Below are 22,019 nucleotides of genomic sequence, written 5' to 3'. Positions count from 1 at the left end.
CTTGAAAGGAGAGAGCAGGGGGTGGGGCCAAGCCCCACGGTGTGTGTCAATGGACACACAGAGCACAGCTCGGGAGCGAGCTCGCATTAGTGTCTTCATACCAAGTGGGAGCAGTCAGAGGCAAGGGAGGAGCCAGGAGTACCAGCAGGGGACCACAGAAGAGGAGGATGGGGGCTGCTCTGTGCGAGAAAATCAAGTTTGTTATTTTACAATCACTTTGAAGTGACAGATCTTTTATTACACAGGATACATAGGAAGGGGGGAGGAAACCTTTTTATAAAAAGTTAGACTTAAGGGCTGTACACACCGGCCGAATATCAGGCAGCATCGGCTGGTTCAATGGAAACCGGCCAACATTCTGTCAAAGGAAAAAGGTCTGCCGATCAGCCATTGGCTGTGTATCGACGGGTGTGTTCTGGCGGAGGGACCATCCCACTGTCAGAAAACAATAGCTCAGCAGAGGAGATCGCTGTACTAACATTGGATTCTTAGTTACAGCGGCTCCCCCTGAGCTCTTCAGGTTTTTTTTTATTCAGCCCGCTGGGTTAAAAAATTTTTTTAAAAAAACCAACACTTATGCCCTGTACACAGGATCAGTTCATCCGATGAAAACGGTCTGATGGATTTTTTCATCAGACATCCGATGAAGCTGACTTTCATCCGTCGTGCCTACAGACCATCAGTTAAAAAAAATCCGATCGTGTCAGAACGCGGTGACGTAAAACACTATGACGTGCTGAGAAAAATGAAGTTCAATGCTTCCAAGCATGCGTCGACATGATTCTGAGCATGCGTGGATTTTTAACCGATGGATTTCCCCACAGACGATCATTTTTTTCTTTCGTTTTTTTTAACCATCAGATCATTTTAAAACAGGTTCTAAGTTTTTTCACCGATGGGAAAAAAAACGATGGGGCCCACACACGATCGGTTCGTTCGATGAAAACGGTCCCATCAGACGAACCGATCGTGTGTACACAGCATTAGTGTGTATACGGCATTAGTGTGTACCAAGCAAATATCCCACCACTAGACTACCTTCAGTTGTTTTGTCACCAACACATATATTTAGAGTTTTTATTTCAGTGTTCACCTTATGGCTGAACTTTTGACAGATATAAATATAAAATAATCTGTGTATTCAGAACTGCAAAATAAATTGTCATTCTTTTAAAGGCTGAATTGGGGGCGCTTTGCCATAGTTTTTTGAGGCACTTTTAAACCCTGCTAACGGTCGAAAAGGGGTTAAAAACGCCACTGTGGCAGCATTTTGCCGGTTCTTTGGCCGTTGCTCCTCTCCATTCATAAACTGAAGCATCGTAAACACAGGTTACGATGCTCAGTTATGTGAATGGACAGAGTCAGTGATCACTGACTCTGTCTATTCGGAAAAGGTAGGAGCCGGGTTTAGTAGCTCCTACCTCCACTCTCCATCCTGACAAATTAAAGGGGGGAGAGCGGCACGGACAGGGGGGAGAGAAGAGCGGCATGGACAGGGGGGGGGGGGAGAGAAGAGCGGCACGGACGGGGGGGGGGGGAGAGAAGATCGACACGGACGGGGGGGGGGGGGAGAGAAGATCGACACGGACGGGGGGGGGGGGGGAGAAGAGCGGCACGGGCAGGGGGAGAGAAGAGGAAGCGGCAGGGAGCAGGGGGGGAGACTGCACGGAGCATGGGAGGGGAGGGGAGGAAAGACTGCACGGAGCACGGGAGGGGAGGAAAGACTGCACGTAGCACGGGAGGAAAGACTGCACGGAGCATGGGAGGGGAGGAAAGACTGCACGGAGCACGGGAGGGGAGCGGAGGAAAGACTGCACGGAGCACGGGAGGGGAGCGGAGGAAAGACTGCACGGAGCACGGGAGGGGTGGAAAGACTGCACGGAGCACGGGAGGGGTGGAAAGACTGCACGGAGCACTGGAGGGGTGGAAAGACTGCACGGAGCACTGGAGGGGTGGAAAGACTGCACGGAGCACGGGAGGGGTGGAAAGACTGCACGGAGCACGGGAGGGGTGGAAAGACTGCACGGAGCACTGGAGGGGTGGAAAGACTGCACGGAGCACTGGAGGGGTGGAAAGACTGCACGGAGCACGGGAGGGGTGGAAAGACTGCACGGAGCACGGGAGGGGTGGAAAGACTGCACGGAGCACGGGAGGGGTGGAAAGACTGCACGGAGCACTGGAGGGGTGGAAAGACTGCACGGAGCACTGGAGGGGTGGAAAGACTGCACGGAGCACTGGAGGGGTGGAAAGACTGCACGGAGCACTGGAGGGGTGGAAAGACTGCACGGAGCACGGGAGGGGAGGAAAGACTGCACGGAGCACGGGAGGGGAGGAAAGACTGCACAGAGCACGGGAGGGGAGGAAAGACTGCACGGAGCACGGGAGGGGAGGAGAGGAAAGACTGCACGGAGCACGGGAGGGGAGGAGAGGAAAGACTGCACAGAGCACGGGAGGGGAGGAGAGGAAAGACTGCACGGAGCACGGGAGGGGAGGAGAGGAAAGACTGCACGGAGCACGGGAGAGGAGGAAAGACTGCACGGAGCACGGGAGAGGAGGAAAGACTGCACGGAGCACGGGAGAGGAGGAAAGACTGCACGGAGCACGGGAGAGGAGGAAAGACTGCACGGAGCACGGGAGAGGAGGAAAGACTGCACGGAGCACGGGAGAGGAGGAAAGACTGCACGGAGCACGGGAGAGGAGGAAAGACTGCACGGAGCACGGGAGAGGAGGAAAGACTGCACGGAGCACGGGAGAGGAGGAAAGACTGCACGGAGCACGGGAGAGGAGGAAAGACTGCACGGAGCACGGGAGAGGAGGAAAGACTGCACGGAGCACGGGAGAGGAGGAAAGACTGCACGGAGCACGGGAGAGGAGGAAAGACTGCACGGAGCACGGGAGAGGAGGAAAGACTGCACGGAGCACGGGGGAGAAGACTTGCAACTCCCCTGCCTGCCCAGGTATCGGCTGAGGCATCGGAGCATTTCCCCCGAGTACAAGTACTCGGGGAAATGCTCGGTACCGATACCGATACTAGTATCGGTATCGGGACATCCCTAGTGGAAACTTTTAAAGGGGTGTGAATACTTTTTCAGGGCACTGTATAACCTAAAATATAGAGGCATCTATCAAACATGAATACAGCCGTTTTGGCTTTCATGATTGGATGGGTTGCTCATCAGTGCAATCATAAAACTCTGACTGCACTGATGAGCAATGTCATGTAACAGATGTATCGTTCCAAGCTATGGATCTCTAATGTAACAGATGTAACGTACCCAGACGGATACAGAATACAGCAGGATACAGGATCTGGCAGTCCACCCTCCCTTGGATGAACACACTGCACAATCATGTGAGTAAGACTACTTCTTATAGAAATATTCATATTGCTGGCTGAAATGTCTCACTGTAGAAGACAAGGCACAGGCAATATTATGCAAAAACTATTTTACACAGATATCTGCTCCCTCTTCCCCCCTGAAAGATGGCAAATGTGACACCGGGGGGGGGGGGGGGGGGGGGTGTCGATTCCAAAAAGCAGAAGTTCCCTTTTTGGGTGGAACTCCACTTTAATGCGGCATTTCCACGATTCATGTAAACAAGTGTAGAGATGCTCCCTGCTCACAGCTGTCAAAAAACAAACAAAAAAAAAAAAAAACAGCTGGTAGTGTTTATCAACAACATGCACTGAAAGAGATAAAATGAAACATTGTATCCTTTTTTTTTTTAGAGATCAAGGTATGAACTTCGGTCTGCAAATGAAGTCAGTTCAACCACTTAAAGTGGATGTAAACGCTCACATATACCCAGTGAAGTGAACAGCCTCAGATGATACACAGAGATAAAACAAAATCTCCCTACATACGTTTTACGTGTATATCAGCCATCTTCACTTGCTATATTCTTGGGAATTCTATCATGCTGATAACAGAGCAACGAAGCCGCAGAAAGACATGGGACGTAATGCTTTGGAAAGCGATAAGTAAACACTACAGCTATATGTGCCCAGGTCAGATTTCATGAAATCGGTGTACATCCACTTTAAAGACTAATGCCGCATACACGCGATCGGACATTCCGACAACAAATGTTCGATGTGAGCTTGTTGTCGACATTATATATATATATATATATATATATATATATATATATATATATATATATATATATATATATATATATATATATATATATATATATATATATATATATATATATATACACACCATTTTTTTAAAGATGGATATCTCGGTAACAGCAGCAGCTGCTGCCACAACCGAGATGTCCATCTAAACCAGGGGTCTCCAAACTTTCTAAACAAAGGGCCAGTTTATTATCCTTAAGACTTTAGAAGGGCCAGACTGTGGCCATTGGAAGTAGAAAAGGCCCTGACATCAGTGGTAAAAAAAACAATGCCCCATCTTTAGTTTCAGTGGGAGAAATTGTGCCCCATCATTGGGAGAAATTGTGCCCCATCATTGGTGTCATTGGGCCCCATTGTTGGCATCATTGGGGGAAATCGTGACCCTTTATTGGTGTCATTGGGAGGAATTGTGCCTCGAGGGCCAGATAAAAGCAGGCAAAGGGCCACATCTGGCCCCCGGGCCACCGTTTGGAGACCACTGATCTAAACGATAACTAAATGGAGAGTATTAGATATGAAGCATGTCCAACAGTTTGTTCGCAGTGTTGGACATGCTTCATATCTAATACTCTTTATTTCTCCGTTTTGTCGTAAAAATGTTGGAATGCATATGACGGCGTCGCGAATGCGCACTCCAGTGGGTAGCCAAATGTGATGGGTCGCCATATGTGCCGAAACACCCGCAGTGGCCTTTTTGTGTGGGTGGTTGCAGCTGCGGGATAGGTGCGATCCCCCAGCAGCAATCACACGCACAGGTGTGAACCTAACCTTAGTGCGGTCCACATTCCTGTGCGACTCCTGTGTGATTCAGCGCACTGCTACTTTTAAAAAACGCACTACAACCAGGCCTACATTTAGGGGTGTCGTAAGGAACACAGCGACACCGGCAGCAGATCTCACACCCAGTGCGAAAGGGAAACGCACACGGAACCACACTGCATTCAGGCCCTAGATAAACGGAACCCATATGCCCATAAATGCGGGGCCTTACAACAACGCCAAAGAAAATGCGTCTGTTTAGTAAGAAGTCTGACAGCACTTTGTTTTACACCGTCATCGCAGCTTATTAAGCTTCTTGGCCTTCTCATGATATAAAATGAATGAATGAATATCGTCTGATCGGATTAGGAGAGACATGCATTCATTCTAATCTACCCTATCTGAACGTTTCCATACTTTGCCGTTTTCTGTTGCAATGATTTTTTCTAGACAGTTAAAATTTGCTTTGCATGCTTTGTTCTGACGAGCCAATTCAAAGTGAAGGAAGAGACAACGCCCCCCCTGGAAAAAGCCTGGAATGCTGGTAATTAGCCTGACACATTTCCTCTTACAGCTATAGGCTGGAGGAGCTGTAAGGAAATTCAGGCCCCCCCACCCAGGACCACACTTCACCAGAGCGGCAGCGCTGGAATGTGCCACCTCCTTAACTCCTTCCATGCAGAGCACTGCTCCAAATCAACGTATTTATCAACTACAAGGATACCGAGCTGTGATCATTCTGCCAAAAGCAACAAGGAAATTAAACAAATACAGTAGTCGATTGATAAAAGAAAAAAAGAACAAAAAAACGTAGAACCAACGTGCCTCTATGTCATGTACTATTAGCTAGATTCAGAGAGACTTAGGCTGGCGTATCAGTAGATACGCCAGCCTAAATCTGAATTTGCGTTGGCGCCAATTTAAGCGTATTCTGGTAACCAGATACGCTTAAATTAGGCTCAGATACGAGCGGCGCAAGTGTCTTACACCCTCGTATCCTAAAGTGTAATTTTTAGGCTGACCGCTAGGTGGCGCTTCCATTGCGGTCTGCGTAGAATATGTAAATCAGTAGATACGCCTATTCACGAACGTACGCCTGGCCAACGCCGTTTACGTAACGCATTAGCAGGCCTAAAGTTATTCCATCAAATAGATGGAATAGTAATGTTAAGTATGGCCGCCGTCCCCGCATCGAAATTGGAAAATTTTATGTCGTTTGCGTAAGTCGTCCGTGAATAGGGATTTACGTCATTTATGTCCACGTCGAAATCAATAGGCCCGTGCGGCGTACGTTGCCGCAATGCACACTGGGAAATGTAGGCGGACGGCGCATGCGCCGTTCAAAAAAAACGTCAATCACGTCAGGTCAAGCCCCATTACCATAAAGCACGCCCCCTCAGCTAAATTTGAATTAGGCGCCATTACGCCCGCCCGAATTACGCTACGCCGCCGTAACTTAGCAGGCAAGTACTTTGAGAATCATGTACTTGCCTCGCTAACTTACGGCGGCGTAGTGTAAACAAGCTACGCTACGCCGCCGCAAAGTTAGGGCGGGCTATGTGAATCTAGCTATATATGTCCAAATCTGAACTACAGGCACAAATTCATGCTGGTATGTGTTCATTGAAACATTAGCCAGTGTAAATATCTGATTTTGACTTGCAATACCCTATACAGCAGAGCCTAAACTGGGAGAAGGAAGGGCAGCACTAGAGTAAAAAAATCTGTCAATCCAAGCAAAAATGGCAGCTAAATGCATAGTACACACGTGTGTTTTTTCCGTTGGATAAAAATCTGACGGTTTTCCCGACAGAATTCCTCTCAGGCTGCGTTGCATACACACGCTCAGACAAAAGTCCGCCCGTCCAAAGCGCGGTGACGTACAACACGTACGACGGCACTATAAAGGGGAAGTTTAATTCAAACGGCGCCACCCATTGGGCTGCTTTTGCTGATCCTCGCGTTAGTAAAAGTTTGGCGAGAGACGATTAACGCTTTTCAGTCTGTTACAGCGTGACGAATGTGCTATCTCTATTACGAACGCTAATTTTACCAGAAAGAGCGCTCCCGTCTCATAACTTGCTTCTGAGCATGCACAGTTTTCTGCCCGTCGGAAAACCATACAGACGGACGGACGGATTTCCCGCTCAGATTTTTGGCCTGACAGGGAAATAAAAAAAAAAAAAAAGGAGATCCTGATCTTTTTTTTGTCCAGCAGTTTTCCCGTCGGAAAAAACTGCGATGGAGCATACACACGGCCGAGATTCCCGACCAAAAGCGCTCATAGCAGTTTTCCTGTCGGAAAAAACGTCTGTGTGTACAAGGCATCAGGGTTTTGAAAAACCATTAAACACTGGCAGGGGGCGCTCATTAGGGTCACCTTTCATTAAAATTTATTAAAAGGATATGCAAAGGTTTGTTTAAAATAATAAAAAATAAAAAAAAACACACTACATACAGTTTACACCGCACATCCAGCGGCCTCGCGTGTTGCCAAGGGACAAAGTGCGTTTGTGACAAGCTGTCCTAACAAACTATGTAAAGCACAGGTGTCAAACACAAGGCCCGCGGGCCGAATCCGGCCCTCCAGGCCATTTCATGTGGCCCTCGCACCTCCAGTCCTCCTCCAGACTCTTACTTTCTGCTTTCAAGAAATGCATCCAGCTTGGTCCCAGCAGCAGCATAAGGAAATGGGGTACACAAGCTTAATGTATTCTAGTAAAGTTAGTCTGTAAACTAAGGTCCGTTTTGTTAGGTTGTTACAGCATTTAGACACTTTATAAAATAGAAATTGACTGGGGCCATCTCAAGTGTGGGCATCATGAAGCCAGACTGTATGACTTCCTGGATTTCAGCCTTGCAGATCTCGCACATGCTCAGTGCTGCACAAGCAGTGTAATAGGTTTCAGATCAGGTGTCCAAGTCACATGATTCTTTGAGACTGGGGAGTGCACAGACTCCTGGAAAGTTACACCCACTACATTCCCAGGAGTCTGTGCGGTGTAGGTTAGGAAGCATTAAGCACCTAGGTGCAGGAAGATTAACTATTCTGCCTAGCAACAACACTTTGAAGGCATCTAAAAAAAAAATGTTTTTTTCGTAAAAGGACTAATGACATTTTTTTTAAAACTACTGATGTAATGTTATATTTATGGGTGGAACTCCACTTGATGCTGATGCGGCCCACAATGAAATTGAGTTTGACACCCCTGATGTAAAGTATATCAAAAGCTGGAGTTTAGCTTTAAATATGCAAGTTTATCGAACCCCCCCTCCCCCCAGACTGACAATGCTGCTGTCCAAAAGGTGCCCCCTGTGCCCCTTCATCCAGAGTGGGAGCACTCCAATACAGGGGGTGTGTGACTGGCCAGAGCACCAGATGAAAAAAAAAGCAAAAGAAAAAACGAATGCAGCCACTACATCTATTGATTGGTAAAGTGCAATATATAACATTTTTGGTTTGGTTTAAAGGCTTTTCAAAGTATATGTTTTCGAATAGTAGCACTGGATCTGTAAACCTCTATGGGACTCCGCTTATATTGCACAATATTCAGAGAATAAAAGTCATCAATACGGACAGTTTGGAATGTTGAGCGAGTGAAGAATTTTCTGAAACGAAGAGGTTTTATACGGAGACAATCCCACAGAGGAACTGGTCCACCCTTACCCTATTGTGAGTGCGTTTCCTGTGACGCCGCACACATTGCTGAAACTTTTGTCATCAGCATTCAACTACACTTCATCCATCACAATGGGATCTTTTACTGAATTCCACTAACTTCACAAGGCTGTACTGCCATGGGTACTGACCTTCAGTGGCCGGTAAAAAAACGGAAAGTTAGGAGGGCAAATGTAACAATTAGAATGAAAATTAACCACTTAAGACCCGAACCAATATGCAGGTTAAGGACCTTGTCCCTTTTTTTGCGTTCTTACTGTGGGGGGGCGTGGCTGTGCGTGTGACGTCACCGATCGTCGTTCCTTAACACAGACCATCACTGACAGCCGCACTAGGAAGAACGGGGAAGGTTTGTTTAGACTCACTCACCTCTCCCCGTTCTTCCTCTCTGTTACACGATCGGGGGACACCGGCGGCGATTGGGTCCACGGATCCCACGGTCACGGAGGACAGGACCGGGCACTTGCGCCCACACGGCTGGCGCACCTTAAAAGGGGACGTACCTGTACGTCCATGTGCCCAGCCGTGCCATTCTGCCGACGTAAATAGTCATGAGGCGGTCCTTAAAAAGGGGTTTTCCACCTTTTTTTTAAGTTTATTAAAAGTCAGCAGCTACAAAAAGTGTAGCTGCTGGCTTTTAATAAACTGACACTTACCTGCTCCACGGCTCCAGCGACGCGCCGGCCAGGGCTCTGCTCCTCGCCCACCGGCGTCTTCGTTCTTAGTGTGGGCACCTGGCAGCGACAGCTTTCGGCTTCACGGCCGGGCACCCACTGCGCATGCGCGAGCGGCAGTGCGCATGCGCGAGCAGCGTGGCGCCGTTCGATTGGACAGGCGCTCGCCTACAGGGAGGGGCTGTGAAAAGGCGATTAAGCTAATCGCCTTTCCAGCCCCTCGGCGGAAGGAGGAAGTGGGACAGGAAGTCCCCTTCTCCTGAAGCCCCCACTCCCCCCCAAAAAAAATTACATGCCAAATGTGGCATGTAAGGGGGCGAGGAGTGGGTTAAGAGGAAGTTCCATTTTTAGGTGGAACTCCTCTTTAAGCGGTTAAAAAGCACAAAGCATGGCAAAAAAAAATACAAAAATACCTTATATGTAGAGACTGGTCTAGCACTGGGGAGGATCGGGTAAGTAAATCTGCCTTTTCTCTGTGCCCTGGACCTAAATGGGCAATTAAACCTTGTAGTACAGAAACAGCCAAGGAGAATTTTATAGTTTCTAGAAGTTGGGCTTCAAAGCTAGATTTTGCTTTAGGTCTTCATCACATGCCCTATTTTATACCCAGTGATATCATCACATTGTGCTTTTCTATTCAAAGCAAGCAGCTCATATACCTCCGTATTCGATTGCTGCAAGTGGGCTGGTTATGCAAATATCAAAAAGCCCTAAAAAAGATGCCTGGGTTTGTTTTTTTAGATTCATACTTAACTAGGTGGATGCAGCATCGGTCTGATACTGAACTGTCCCCGCCGGCTCTAACACTGAGCAAAGCAGGAACAAAGATTTCTCTGGAAAGCCGCACTCTGAACAAATTGTAGCCTTTTATTAAAAGGACAGCACTACAAGTCACAGCAAAATAAAATAAAACCTGACAGCTGACGCATTTCGCACTGAAACTAGTGCTTAGTCGACTAATCACTAGTTTCAGTGCGAAACGCGTCAGGGGTCAGGGTTTATTTTATTTTGCTGCGACTACTGAAAAGTAGTGCTGTCCTTCTTTTAATAAAAGGCTACAATTTGTTCAGAGTGCGGCTGTCCAGAGACAATCTTTGTTCCTGCTTTGCCAAGTGCATTGCCTGCACCTGAGAGCTGAGTGATCAAACATCGCAGATCACTCAGTTCTAACAGCTCCCGAACAGAGAGCTGGTGACTGTCAGCCAGCAGCTCTCTGCTCTGTCCCCTCCTCGCTCCCTGGAGCGCTGGGCTGTGGAGGGGGCAGAAGCAGCAGGCTCAGGCTCCCAGCAGCTCGCTGAGAGGCTGAGCCGGTTCCAACTCCATTATCGCAATCTTGCGGATCCCGACTCCAAAGGCGTAATCTTGCCCAAGCCTGGACCAGCTCTGTGATGTCAGCAGTCAGCAGAGTTCAGCCCGTTGTCTGCTAATATTGGGTCACAGGAGTGCATAATAAACTGCATCCCTGTGATCTACATCAGAAATATAGCCAAGCGAGCTTTAGCTGTCTTTAATGGGTAGATGTCAGTCTAAAGGAGTGCACGTTCCTAGGCAGGCTAAACTTGCATGCAGACTGCCCTAGGTAAAACCCAAATGTGATACCAAGTTTCCATAATACTTGAAAAAAACTGAAATCCAATTAATAAAAGGGGAGGGACAGACACAGGAAATCTGGGGAGGAAGGGGCTAGATCAGGGATATGCAATTAGCGGACCTCCAGCTGTTGCAAATCTACAAGTCCCATCATGCTTCTGCCTGTGGGTGTCATGCTTGTGGCTGTCAGTCTTGCTATACCTCATGGGACTTGTAGTTCTGCAACAGCCGAGGTCTACCAATTGCATATCCCTGGGCTAGATGATGATAGACTGACATCCCCCCTAAGTTTAGTACTTCTCCTGCGGTCTGTTCTGCTAGGAAACGAGGCTCTAAGGCTGCTTTCACATTGCAGCGTGGAGCCGCGGTGACGGTATAGCCGCGCTATTTGTAGCGCGGCTATACCGTCGTATTTACCGCGATATTCGGGCACTAGCGGTGAGGTTTTAACCCCGGCTAGCGGCCGAAAAAGGGTTAATACCGCGCTTTCCCATTGGGAAGGCGCGGTATAGGAGCGCTGAACACACCGCTCCTATACCGCGGTAAAGATGCGGCTAGCAGGACTTTTGGTGCGCTCCTGCTAGCGCACCGCTTCAATGTGAAAGCCTTCAGGCTTTCACATTGAACACTGCAGGGCATGATTTTTCATGCGGTATAGCAGCGCTATTTTTAGCGCTGTACCGCATGAAAAACGCCCCAGTGTGCAAGGGGCCTAAATGACTTGCTACAGCTTCTAATGTATGAGAAGCTCACAATGTGCATTGAATCAGAGTAAGAAATTTCACTACAACAAGGAGAGCCTACACAGCTGTGAAAGGCTGGAAATGTATTATTATTATGTAGCCTGGACACAGATATTGTGGGTGCCGAGTAACCTCATGAGGATCCAATTGGACTACGCAAGTAACTGAATGGTCTGTATACTCCAGACTACTTTGGGGTTTACTAATTAACTCAGAAATGCATTTGGAGACTCCAACCAAGTGAAAAACCTCTAAAAATGTAACCCATGATGCAAGGATCAAAGGGAACATGGAATGCAATCAATAAAAATAAAGATAAGCCAATACTTGAATTCCGAGACCAACATGTAATGCACATGACAAGATCTACTAGGTGAAGAGCAGCTTAGCATGAAAACATCTCGTCTATTCCCAAAGCAGCTTGAAGACAAGTGTGGAGACCTCAGACTTGAAATCCACTGAACTCAGGAATGCAGAGGATTAGCCTGGCTAGGAGGGAGACCAATGTATCTTTAGAAGAGAATCTGTACAATCCAGTAAATATGTATTTATACTCTCACAAGCTGAATTTAGCAGTTAGTTAGCGACAGTTTTATTGGAAACCATTGCCCTGTGACCTGCAGTCTGCTCCTATGTTCTGGGCTCTTGTTTCAAGTCCTGTGTGGTGTCTGGGTGATCTTATCACATGGACTTTGTCACTGCAAACTATGTACATCAGGGGTTGACAAATTTGCTTGGAATCTAGGAGCCAGGTAAAAAAGTTAGGAGCCAGAAAACGCACCCCGTCCCGACGAGCTTGCGCGCAGAAAGCGAACACATACATGAGCAGCGCCCGCATATGTAAACGGTGTTCAAACCACACATGTGAGGTATCGCCGCGATTGGTAGAGTGAGAGCAATAATTCTAGCCCTAGACCTCCTCTGTAACTCAAAACATGCAACCTGTAGATTTTTTTTAAACGTTGCCTATGAAGATTTTAAAGGGTAAAAGTTTGTCTGCATTCCACGAGCGGACGCAATTTTGAAGCGTGACATGTTGGGTATGAATTTACTCGGCGTAACATTATCTTTCATAATATTAAAAAAAAAATGGGGATAACTTTACTATGGTCTTATTTTTTAATTCAAAAAAGTGTAATTTTTTCACCAAAAAAGTGCGCTTGTAAGACCGCTGCGCAAATACGGCATGACAGAAAGTATTGCAACATTTGCCATTTTATTCTCTAGGGTGTTAGGATAAAAAATATATATAATGTTTGGGGGTTCTAATTAGAGGGAAGAAGATGGCAGTGAAAATAGTGAAAAATGACATTAGAATTGCTGTTTAACTTGTAATGCTTAACTTGTAATACCAACGGCCACCACCAGATGGCGCCAGCTCACATCTGGTGGTAATAACTTGTAATACCAACGGCTCACCACCAGATGGCCCCAGCTCAAAAAAAAAAAAAAAAAAAAAATTTTTTTTTTTTTTTTTTTTTTGCCCCCCCTTCCAAGCCAAGTCGCCAGGGCCCCATTTCTAGTCGCCATGGCGACCTGGCGCCCGGGATTTGTCGAGCCCTGATGTACATCACCAAGGTGCTTCCCGACAAGCGCACGGACTTGGACCTACACCTAAGTGTTAGCGTGGTGCATTGCAGTCACTTTTAGTGGCACCAAATCAGGGCTCAAGTCCTGCGGGAACGCGTGGGAACGGAGTTCCTGCACTTTTTTCACAGCAGGAACTCCGTTCCCTTTGCAGGACTAAAGCAGCAGAGCCGAGCCGCCCGAGCCAATCCTTCACTAAGCGGCAATGCCCAGCTCGAGTCACTGTCAGGGGCAGGCAAACCTTAGTCATCCTTTATGTTACTGGCCGCTTCCTGTATATGGATTAATCGGGTAGTGTGCGGGTATTCCGTCACTTCCTCGATGCCGCAATGTCTCCTGGGAGCTTTTGTCATTGTTCCCAGGAGACATTGCGGAGGTCTGCAGCGAGTTATCGCGGGATTTAGAACTTGCGGCATCGAGGAAGTGACGGAATACCCGCACACTACCCGATGAATCCATATACAGGAAGCGGCCAGTAACATAAAGGATTACTAAAGTACAGTGGATTGAAAAAAAAAAACATGCGGTTTAGTAATTATGCATAGGAGTGTATCATTTTTTTTTTTTTTTTCGTGGGGGAGTGGATCTTGGGTGGGAGTTCCCACAATTTTTCCCCAGGACTTGACCCCTGCACCAAATGTACTAAAAGCCTTACCGTATATGCTTTTCAGTTTATGGCACCATACTACCATGTGTTGGGGTGCATTGCACTGCTAAAAAAAGTTTATCTTTATCATCATGGCTCATTTTAACCACTGCATGCCAAATCACGTACCTGTATGTCATTTGGTTGAAGTGGTTGTACCAGGGCTTCACCCCCGGTACCGTTTTCTAGAGCTAGCGGTTGGCTCTCTCATGATAACACCCAATGTGGCTAAATTAGCCATTATAAGCAGCAGGAGTGGACATCCCTCCCGCCGCTTCAGTCCGGGTCTCCCGTCCCACCAGGAGACCATCCGGCGCATCCACCGGCTTTGTGGAGACCCGAACCAAGCCGGAATCAGCTTTGATCGGGTCTCCAATGTAAAAAACACAGAAGCAACGTCACAAAGTCACTTCAGGTTTAACTTGGCTGCCAATGGCTTTGATTTAAATAAATAAATATCAGTATTCCAAAGCACAGATTTGAACACTTTGAAGTATAAAGGAGTGATTTGGAGTCTTTTAGACCACGTTCCCTTCATAAAGGGTACTTGTCACTGCCTATTACTGTCACAAGGGATGTTTACATTCCTTGTGACAGCAATAAAAAGGGATCAGATTTTTTGTTTTTTAAAGCGGGGTTCACCCAAAAAAATAATTCTAAACATTACATTGAGCTCACTACCGACATTGACAGTATGCAGATTTTATTTATTTATTTTTTGTCGTACAAACTGTTTTTTTTTTCGTTATTTTCCCCCCGGCTTCCGGGTAGTGAATCCCGCGGGAGTGGGCGTTCCTATGCACAGGCTAAGTGATTGACGTATGACAAAAGCTTCCCCTCGGCGCATACGGCCGCGTCACGAGTTGCCGAAAGAAGCCGGACTGCGAGTCGGCTCTATACAGCGCCTGCGCACCAACGTTCGGCTTCTATCGGCAACTCGTGACGTGCCCGTATGCGTCGAGGGGAAGCTTTTGTCATACGTCAATACGTCAATCACTTAGCCTGTGAATAGGAATGCCCACTCCCGCGGGATTCACTACCCAGAAGTCGGGGGGAAAATAATGAAAAAAACGGTATGTACGGCAAAAAAATATAAAAAAATCTGCATACTGTCAATGTCGGTAGTGAGCTCAATGTAATGTTAGAATTTTTTTTAGGGTGAACCCCCGCTTTAAAAAAAAAAGAAGGGAGTGTTAAATGAACAAATAAAAAAAAAAATATTTTTTAAAGCGCCCCGTCCACAGGCACCAAAGAAAATCCATACACAAGTCGCGCCCGCAAATGTAAACGGTGTTTAAATCACACACGTGTGGTATCGCCACGATCCTCAGAGCGAGAGAAATAATTCTAGCACTAGATCGCCTCTGTAACTCTAAACAGGTAACTGTTAAACATTTTTAAACGTCGCCTTTGGATATTTTTAAGTACCGTAGTTTGTCGCCATTCCACAAGTGTGCCTAATTTTAAAGTGTAACACGTTAGGGGTCTATTTACTCGGCGTAACATCATCTTTCACAATATGCAAAAAATTGGGCTAACTTTACAGTTTTCTTATTAAAAAAAGTTTTTTTTTCTTCCCCCCCAAAAAAATTGCGTTTGAAAGATCGCTGTGGAAATACCGTGTGACATAAAATATTGCAACAACTGCCATTTGTTATTCTCTAGGGTGTTTGCTAATACCGATTTTAACTTGTAAGCAACGAGTGTCAGAAATAGGCTTGGTCCAGAAGTGGTTAAACTGATAAGTGGCAGTTAGAACTGCAGTTAGGTCACCCGTAGCTTACTATCAGCAAGAAAACAGAAGCTTGTGTAAGAATACTGGGGTGGGGGTGAGTAACAGTCACAATTTTTTTTGCTGAACTTGTCGTATTCAACCTACCTGATCACAGCCCACTTTCACCAGGTCCTGCAACATTTGCCGGTTCACTTCTACTGCAGCCACATTGCCAGATTCATTGGCGAAAGGCAGCAAGGAGTAACGGATCTCCCGTAATGCTTTTTGATAAGGGCCAAATTTGGGAGGGTGTCGTAGCTGCTGCTGCTGCTGTTGCTGCTGTCTTGCTGCGTCTTTGCTATGCAGAACCTGCAGAGAATCATTGCTGTGCCCAACAGATAAACCCTGAGCCACCGGCTTTGGTGGCTGCTTCAAGCCTTCCCGGATCTCCTGCAGTCTCTGCCTGCTGTTTCCAGAATAGGTGGTGGCAGGAAAAGTTTTTGGCCTCATGGTTAATCCAGGTTAATATGCTCAGCATACAATCGCTCTATTCCACCAGGTCACCATAGGCTGTTCAGTCGTGTTTATCAATCACACATTGTCCAGGTACAGGATCCAGGGTTGTGTAAGAATAGCTCCTATACCATCCAAATAAGGAGGAGTTCCACATTCTCAACCTGAAGAAAAAGAAAATAAAAAAATAATTATATCATAGTGCTATAAGCCATACATTTCACCTAAACATTTTATTGGATACATATGATTTACTTTAAGAGTAACTCCACTTTTGTTGAGAAAGAAACACTCCCCTCTGGGTGATCTATGTACATTACAAGGATTTTACCAAACGTTACTGTAGATTTCTACCTTTTGTTTTTCTGAAGAAGTCCCTGTGTGTTTGTCTGTGTCCATGTGCACAAGTGAGTCTAATGGGAGTGGTTTCAGAATTATCAATCAGCTGTGCACTTGCAGGGCTCTAGTGAGAAAAATTGCAGGGTCTGCATCACTTTACACGTGATTTCCTATTGGGAGTATCTCACTAAAATGACATTTTTGTTGCAGGGGATGCCTGAAATTTGACTTGTATCTGACTAGTGCAGACTTCTGGGAAAACCAGGAAGCCACTTACACAAGAAATTATGGCCCAGATTCACAAAAGAGATACGACGGCGTATCTCCTGATACGCCGTCGTATCTCTGTTTTAGGGTCTTCCTAACTACGCGACTGATTCATACTTTCATAGAATCAGTTACGCATAGTTAGCCCTAAGATCCGACAGGTGTAATTGAATTACACTGTCGGATCTTAGGATGCAATACCTCGGTCGCCGCTGGGGGGAGTTTGCGCCGTAAACCAGCGTCGGGTATGCAAATTAGTAGTTACGTCGATCCACAACGGTTTTTCGCGTTCGCTACGTCGCTGCTAGTCTAGTTTCCTGTCGCAAAGTTAGACATCGTTTTAGCTGCCCTAACTTTACACAGTCCACGTATGTGCTGTATAAAGTATGGCCGTCGTTCCCGCGTCAAAATTTAAAAATGTTTTGTTCTTGCGTAAAACGTCCGGGAATACGAAAGTACGCTACGCACGTCGCCCTTTGAAAAAATTACGTCACTTCGCGCAAAGCACGGCGGGAATTTCAAAACGGAGCATGCGCAGTAGGTCCGGCGCGGGAGCGCGCCTAATTTAAATGGCACGCGCCCCTTTGAATTACGCGGGCTTACGCCGGAGGCCGCCGGCGTAAGTTTTCATGCAAGTGCTTGGCCCTTGCGATGAAAACTTGCGGTGGTGTAACGTATCTACGATACGTTACGCCGCCGCAGTTCTATGTGAATCTGGGCCTATGTTTCTGGGGACATTCCATATACATTCTGTGTACAGAACACCTCCAGGTAGCCATATTGCATTGCAGGCGCACTGAGAATGGCAGTTTTCTCAATGGCTAATGCCGGCTCCCGCATGCATGCGAGGAGTGGCGTCATCGCCGCTCCGGCCAATCACAGCGCTAGAGCGGCGATACCCGGAAGTAACCTTTCCGGAGAGATGTCTGCGGCCGGAGGGGGAGACGAGGGCGGCTTTGATCTGAGGAAGTAATTCATAATGAGCTAGTATGCTAGTCATACTAGCTCATTATGCCTTTGTATTGCATTTTTTTTTTTTTATTATTATTATTTATGGGTTTACAGCCGCTTTAATGCATTTAACATATTTCCAATCTCCCATTGCAAAAGAGGAGGATAGCGTTCGATCCTTCATCACTGCAGGGCAATAGACAGAATACTCAGGGAAATTCCCCCATTGTATACGGTAGAAAACAAGCATTCTAACATTCCACAATCTGTTTGCACTACAGAGACAGATCATTGTTAGTCACTGTACAAAGGGAATTCATTACCAAAAGGTAACGAACACATCATCGCCTGCCAGACACTTTATTACACAGTTCTACAATAGATGTGTGACTTTTATTGTTACAGGAGGAGAAATAGCGATCCTTATGTTACAAAGAGGGAACTATCAGCTTCCCCACCTCGTTAGCTGAAAGAAAATGAAAGCTGGAGTCGTGTTGCTTGCTGCAGATTATAGACAACTCTTCAGCCAGGTAAACTAATGCCGGCCATACACGCTTCGAATTTCGAAAGAATTTTCTTTCGAAAATCGTTTAAGAATTCTTGTGTGAATTTCGCACCATTAGTGGGCTGCAGCAACGGCCGATTTTTGTGCGACAATCAAATTTGAGGAATCGGGACATGTTGGATTTTTTTTTAAAAACTAACGATTTTCTAATTAAAGCGGAGGTTCACCCTCAGAGAGCACATTTTCCCCTTAGCTTCATGCTCGTTTTGTCTAGGGGAATCGGCTAGTTGTTCTAAAATATGATCCGTACTTACCCGTTTACGAGATGCATCCTCTCCGTCGCTTCCGGGTATGGGCTGCGGGAATGGGCGTTCCTTCTTGATTGACAGTCTTCCGAGAGGCTTCCGACGGTCGCATCCATCACGTCACGATTTTCCGAAAGAAGCCGAACGTCGGTGCGCAGGCGCAGTATAGAGCCGCACCGACGTTCGGCTTCTTTCGGCTACTAGTGACGCGATGGATGCGACAGTCGGAAGCCTCTCGGAAGACTGTCAATCAAGAAGGAACGCCCGCTCCCGAAGACCCATACCCGGAAGCGACGGAAGAAGATGCATCTCGAAAACGGGTAAGTACTGCTCATATTTTAAAACAAATAGCCGATTCCCCTAGACACAACGAGCAGGAATATAAGGGGAAAAGAGGAAAAATTAAATAAATGGGTGAACTCCCGCTTTAATGATGGGAGAATCGGGCGAAAAATGTAATAGAAAAAAAAAAATGTGCATGTGCAAGAAGAGAAAAGAAGATTACCGGCCACAATTTTTTTTTTCTGTAGCAACATGATGGCCTGCTTAAAAAATGAGCGTTCTGCATCCATTACTTTAAAGGAGTTGTAAAAGGAAAATGTTTTTTCACCTTAATGCAATCTAAGCATCAAGGTGAAAAAAACATCTGCTGCTGCTGCCGGCCAACTCCCCCCCCCCCCCCCCCCCCGAGCCCCCGTTATACTTACCCGACCCCTTGAAAGTCCTGCGCGGTCCCGATATCCTCTTCGCCGCTCAGCCTGGCTGCCGATTGGCTAGAGCGGATGGATTGAGAGCAGCGCAGCCATTGGCAGGTGCTGCTGTCAATCACATCCAGTGACGCAGCGCGCCGAGGGACGGGGCCGAGTGATACAGTGAGTGGCTATGGCCGCTCGCTGTATCACAGGAGCGCGCCCGCAGTTAGTGACCACCATGCGAGCTCTCGCATGACTGTGGTGACTAATTGCGGGGAGGACCAGAGACAGCCGCCGATGGACCCCAGAAGACGTGGATCGGGGGCACTCTGTGCAAAACAAACTGCAAAGTGGAGGTACGGTAAGTATAACATGTTTGTTATTTAAAAAAAAAAAAAAAAAAAAAAAAAAAAAAAAATACTTTAGTAACCCTTTAATCCTATTGGTGGTTAAGAGTCATTACTTCCAGCAATTGGAATATATTTACATTTAGGGCTTATTCACACTAGGCGGTGTGTCCGAGGTTTTCTGTGTGTTCCTGCGCATCACATTATAGAACAGCCCCTTATATTTCAATGGGCTGCCCAAGAAAATAGCAAAAAATTGGTTGTCACCAGTTTTAAAATCCAGCCGCACCCAAAACACATGGAATTGTGGTACCAGCCGTTATGATGGGCACATACTCACACGTTAGCTAAAAATGAATTATTTTCATAAATCGATTAGTTTGCCGATTATTGTTTCAATTAAATCGGATAATAACCTTTAAAAAAAAAACTAACTGCGGTGTATAATTTAGTTAATATATAAAGTAAAAAAAAAGGCAATTTATTCTTAAATATCTATATGCAATGGTAAATAAAAATAACCAACTATATGAGAGCAAAATCTTTTATCCAATCTGAGAATAAGAGACAGAAGTGCATAGCTATACATTGCGTGCTTAAAGACAACTAGGAGACACGCTCGCGCCCGCAGAGCCGATGCGTGTGCCCGTACGACCACGATGTCTGCCGGGTACCCACGCTCGCTCCTGAAAGATACTGAACTGTTTACATTGACAGATCTCCGTTCTGTCAGGGGTGAGGAGACTGATCTGTTGTTCATAATAAGTATGAACAGCGATTGGTCTCCTCCTTCAGGCAGTCCCCCCCCCAGCTAGAATCACTCCCTAGGACACACATTTACCCCTTAAATGTCCTCTAGTGTTAACCCCTTCCCTGACAGTGACATTTATATAGTAATCAGCGGCTATTTTTAGCTCTGATTGCTGTATTTTTTCCAAAATCTTTTATTCATTTTTTTTATACAAAACAGTACAATTAATACAACATAAAATCAATATACAGACTAACATATATGGTCTCCAAATGTACCCTTTCCAATGAAAATTGAAAATATATTAAAGGCTCTATCTTCTTCTACCGATATTATGTACTACTCCTGGATTTCTCCATCCTTCCGCCCCAGTGCCTATCCCTCCATTTCCACTCTTCAAGGGAGATACCCAGGGATAGGACCCCACTACCTATACCTACAGTAAGTGGATGGGGGGAGGACGTATATAAAAAGAATAAAAAAGGGAGATATGAGAGCGAGAGAAAGAGAGGGTAGGAGGGAGATATGGAGAGAGAAAGAGAGAGAGAGAAAAAAAAAAAAAAAAAAAAAAAACACCACGTCCTACTAGAATATAGTGAAAAGTATCGGGGTTATTCCCCTTATTGTGTATTTACATAAGTGTAGAAAACCACAAAGAAGTTGAATAAAAAAAAAAAAAAAAAAAAAAACACACTGAATCCAACTAGGATATAGTGAGAGGTATAGGGGTTAACCCCCTTATTGTATATTTACATGAGTGTGCAAAAAAAAAAGAAGGAAGAAGAATAACTCTAAGTCTCTCTAAAATACAGTGGAAAATATAGGGGTTAATTCCCCTAATTGTGTATTTACTTAAGTATAATAACAAAAAAGAAAGACACTACATCCTACTAGAATGTAGTGAGTATTGTGTATTTACATAAGTGTACAACACCAGACAGGAGTTGTAATTAAAAAAAAAAAAAAAAAAAAAAAAAAAAAGAAAAGGACACTAAGTCCTACTAGAATATAGTGAAAGGTATCGGGGTAATTCCCCTTATTGTGTATTTACATAAGTGTACAAAACCACAAAGAAGTTGAAAAAAAAAAGAGAGAAAAAAAAAAAAAAAAAATTATATAAAAAGAAGAGAGACACTACGTCCCTCTAAAATATCGTGAAAAATCTAGGGGCTAATTCCCCTTATTGTGTATTTACTTAAATATACAAAGAGCTAGAAAGAGTTGTAAAAAGAAGAAGGAAAAAAAAAAAACAGAGGAAAAACCACAAAAAAGAAAAGAAGGACTCTAAGTCCGTCTAGAATATAGTGAAGGGTGTAGGGGTTGATTCCCTTATTGTGTATTCACATTAAGTGTCAAAGGTAGGAGGGCAGAGGAAAAAAAAAAAAAAAAACGAGACGCGAGGGAAGGAGGGGGCCCCATAATGGTTCCCCCCCACGGTCTCTCTATTCCCCTCCACTCTCTCCCCCCCCACAACCCCCCTCCCTCCCCCTAGCCCTAAAATCCCTCCATCCCTTCCAAGTCCTTTCATATCTTGGCCCAGACTCTACCTGAAAGGACCATAACTCCTCCATCACTTGCATTTTATCAATTTCTTGGAGCCATTCCCCTATCGAGGGTACTCTTTTTTCCCTCCAGTTCCTAGGTATTAGTGCCTTGGCTCCGTTCAGTAGGAACGGGACCAAGGAGCCTCTGTATTTTTTCCTGGACATACTTGTAGTGTGGAACAAACATTCCCATGGGTCATATCTTATCTCATATCCACTGATTTTTTTAATCAGACCTAGTATCTCCCGCCAATATACCTGGATGAGGG

General features: G+C 45.8%; 1 protein-coding gene across 2 annotated transcripts in view; it reads right to left on the bottom strand.

Annotated features, from left to right (window-relative positions):
• Positions 1-22,019, bottom strand: part of LATS2 (large tumor suppressor kinase 2) — an 82,196-nt gene that overhangs the window by 41,165 nt on the left and 19,012 nt on the right. For both annotated transcript variants that reach the window (XM_040340530.1, XM_040340531.1), the window contains one exon: positions 15,702-16,213. In XM_040340530.1, the coding sequence (XP_040196464.1) occupies positions 15,702-16,046 (345 nt within the window). In that variant the 5' untranslated portion in view covers positions 16,047-16,213. The remainder of the gene's footprint in view (positions 1-15,701; positions 16,214-22,019) is intronic.

This window comes from Rana temporaria, chromosome 2 (genome assembly GCF_905171775.1).
Source record: "Rana temporaria chromosome 2, aRanTem1.1, whole genome shotgun sequence".
Taxonomy (NCBI): Eukaryota; Metazoa; Chordata; class Amphibia; order Anura; family Ranidae; genus Rana; species Rana temporaria.
The sequence above is the reverse complement of the archived record's forward strand: the minus strand, read 5'-3'. Positions and strand labels throughout refer to the sequence as shown.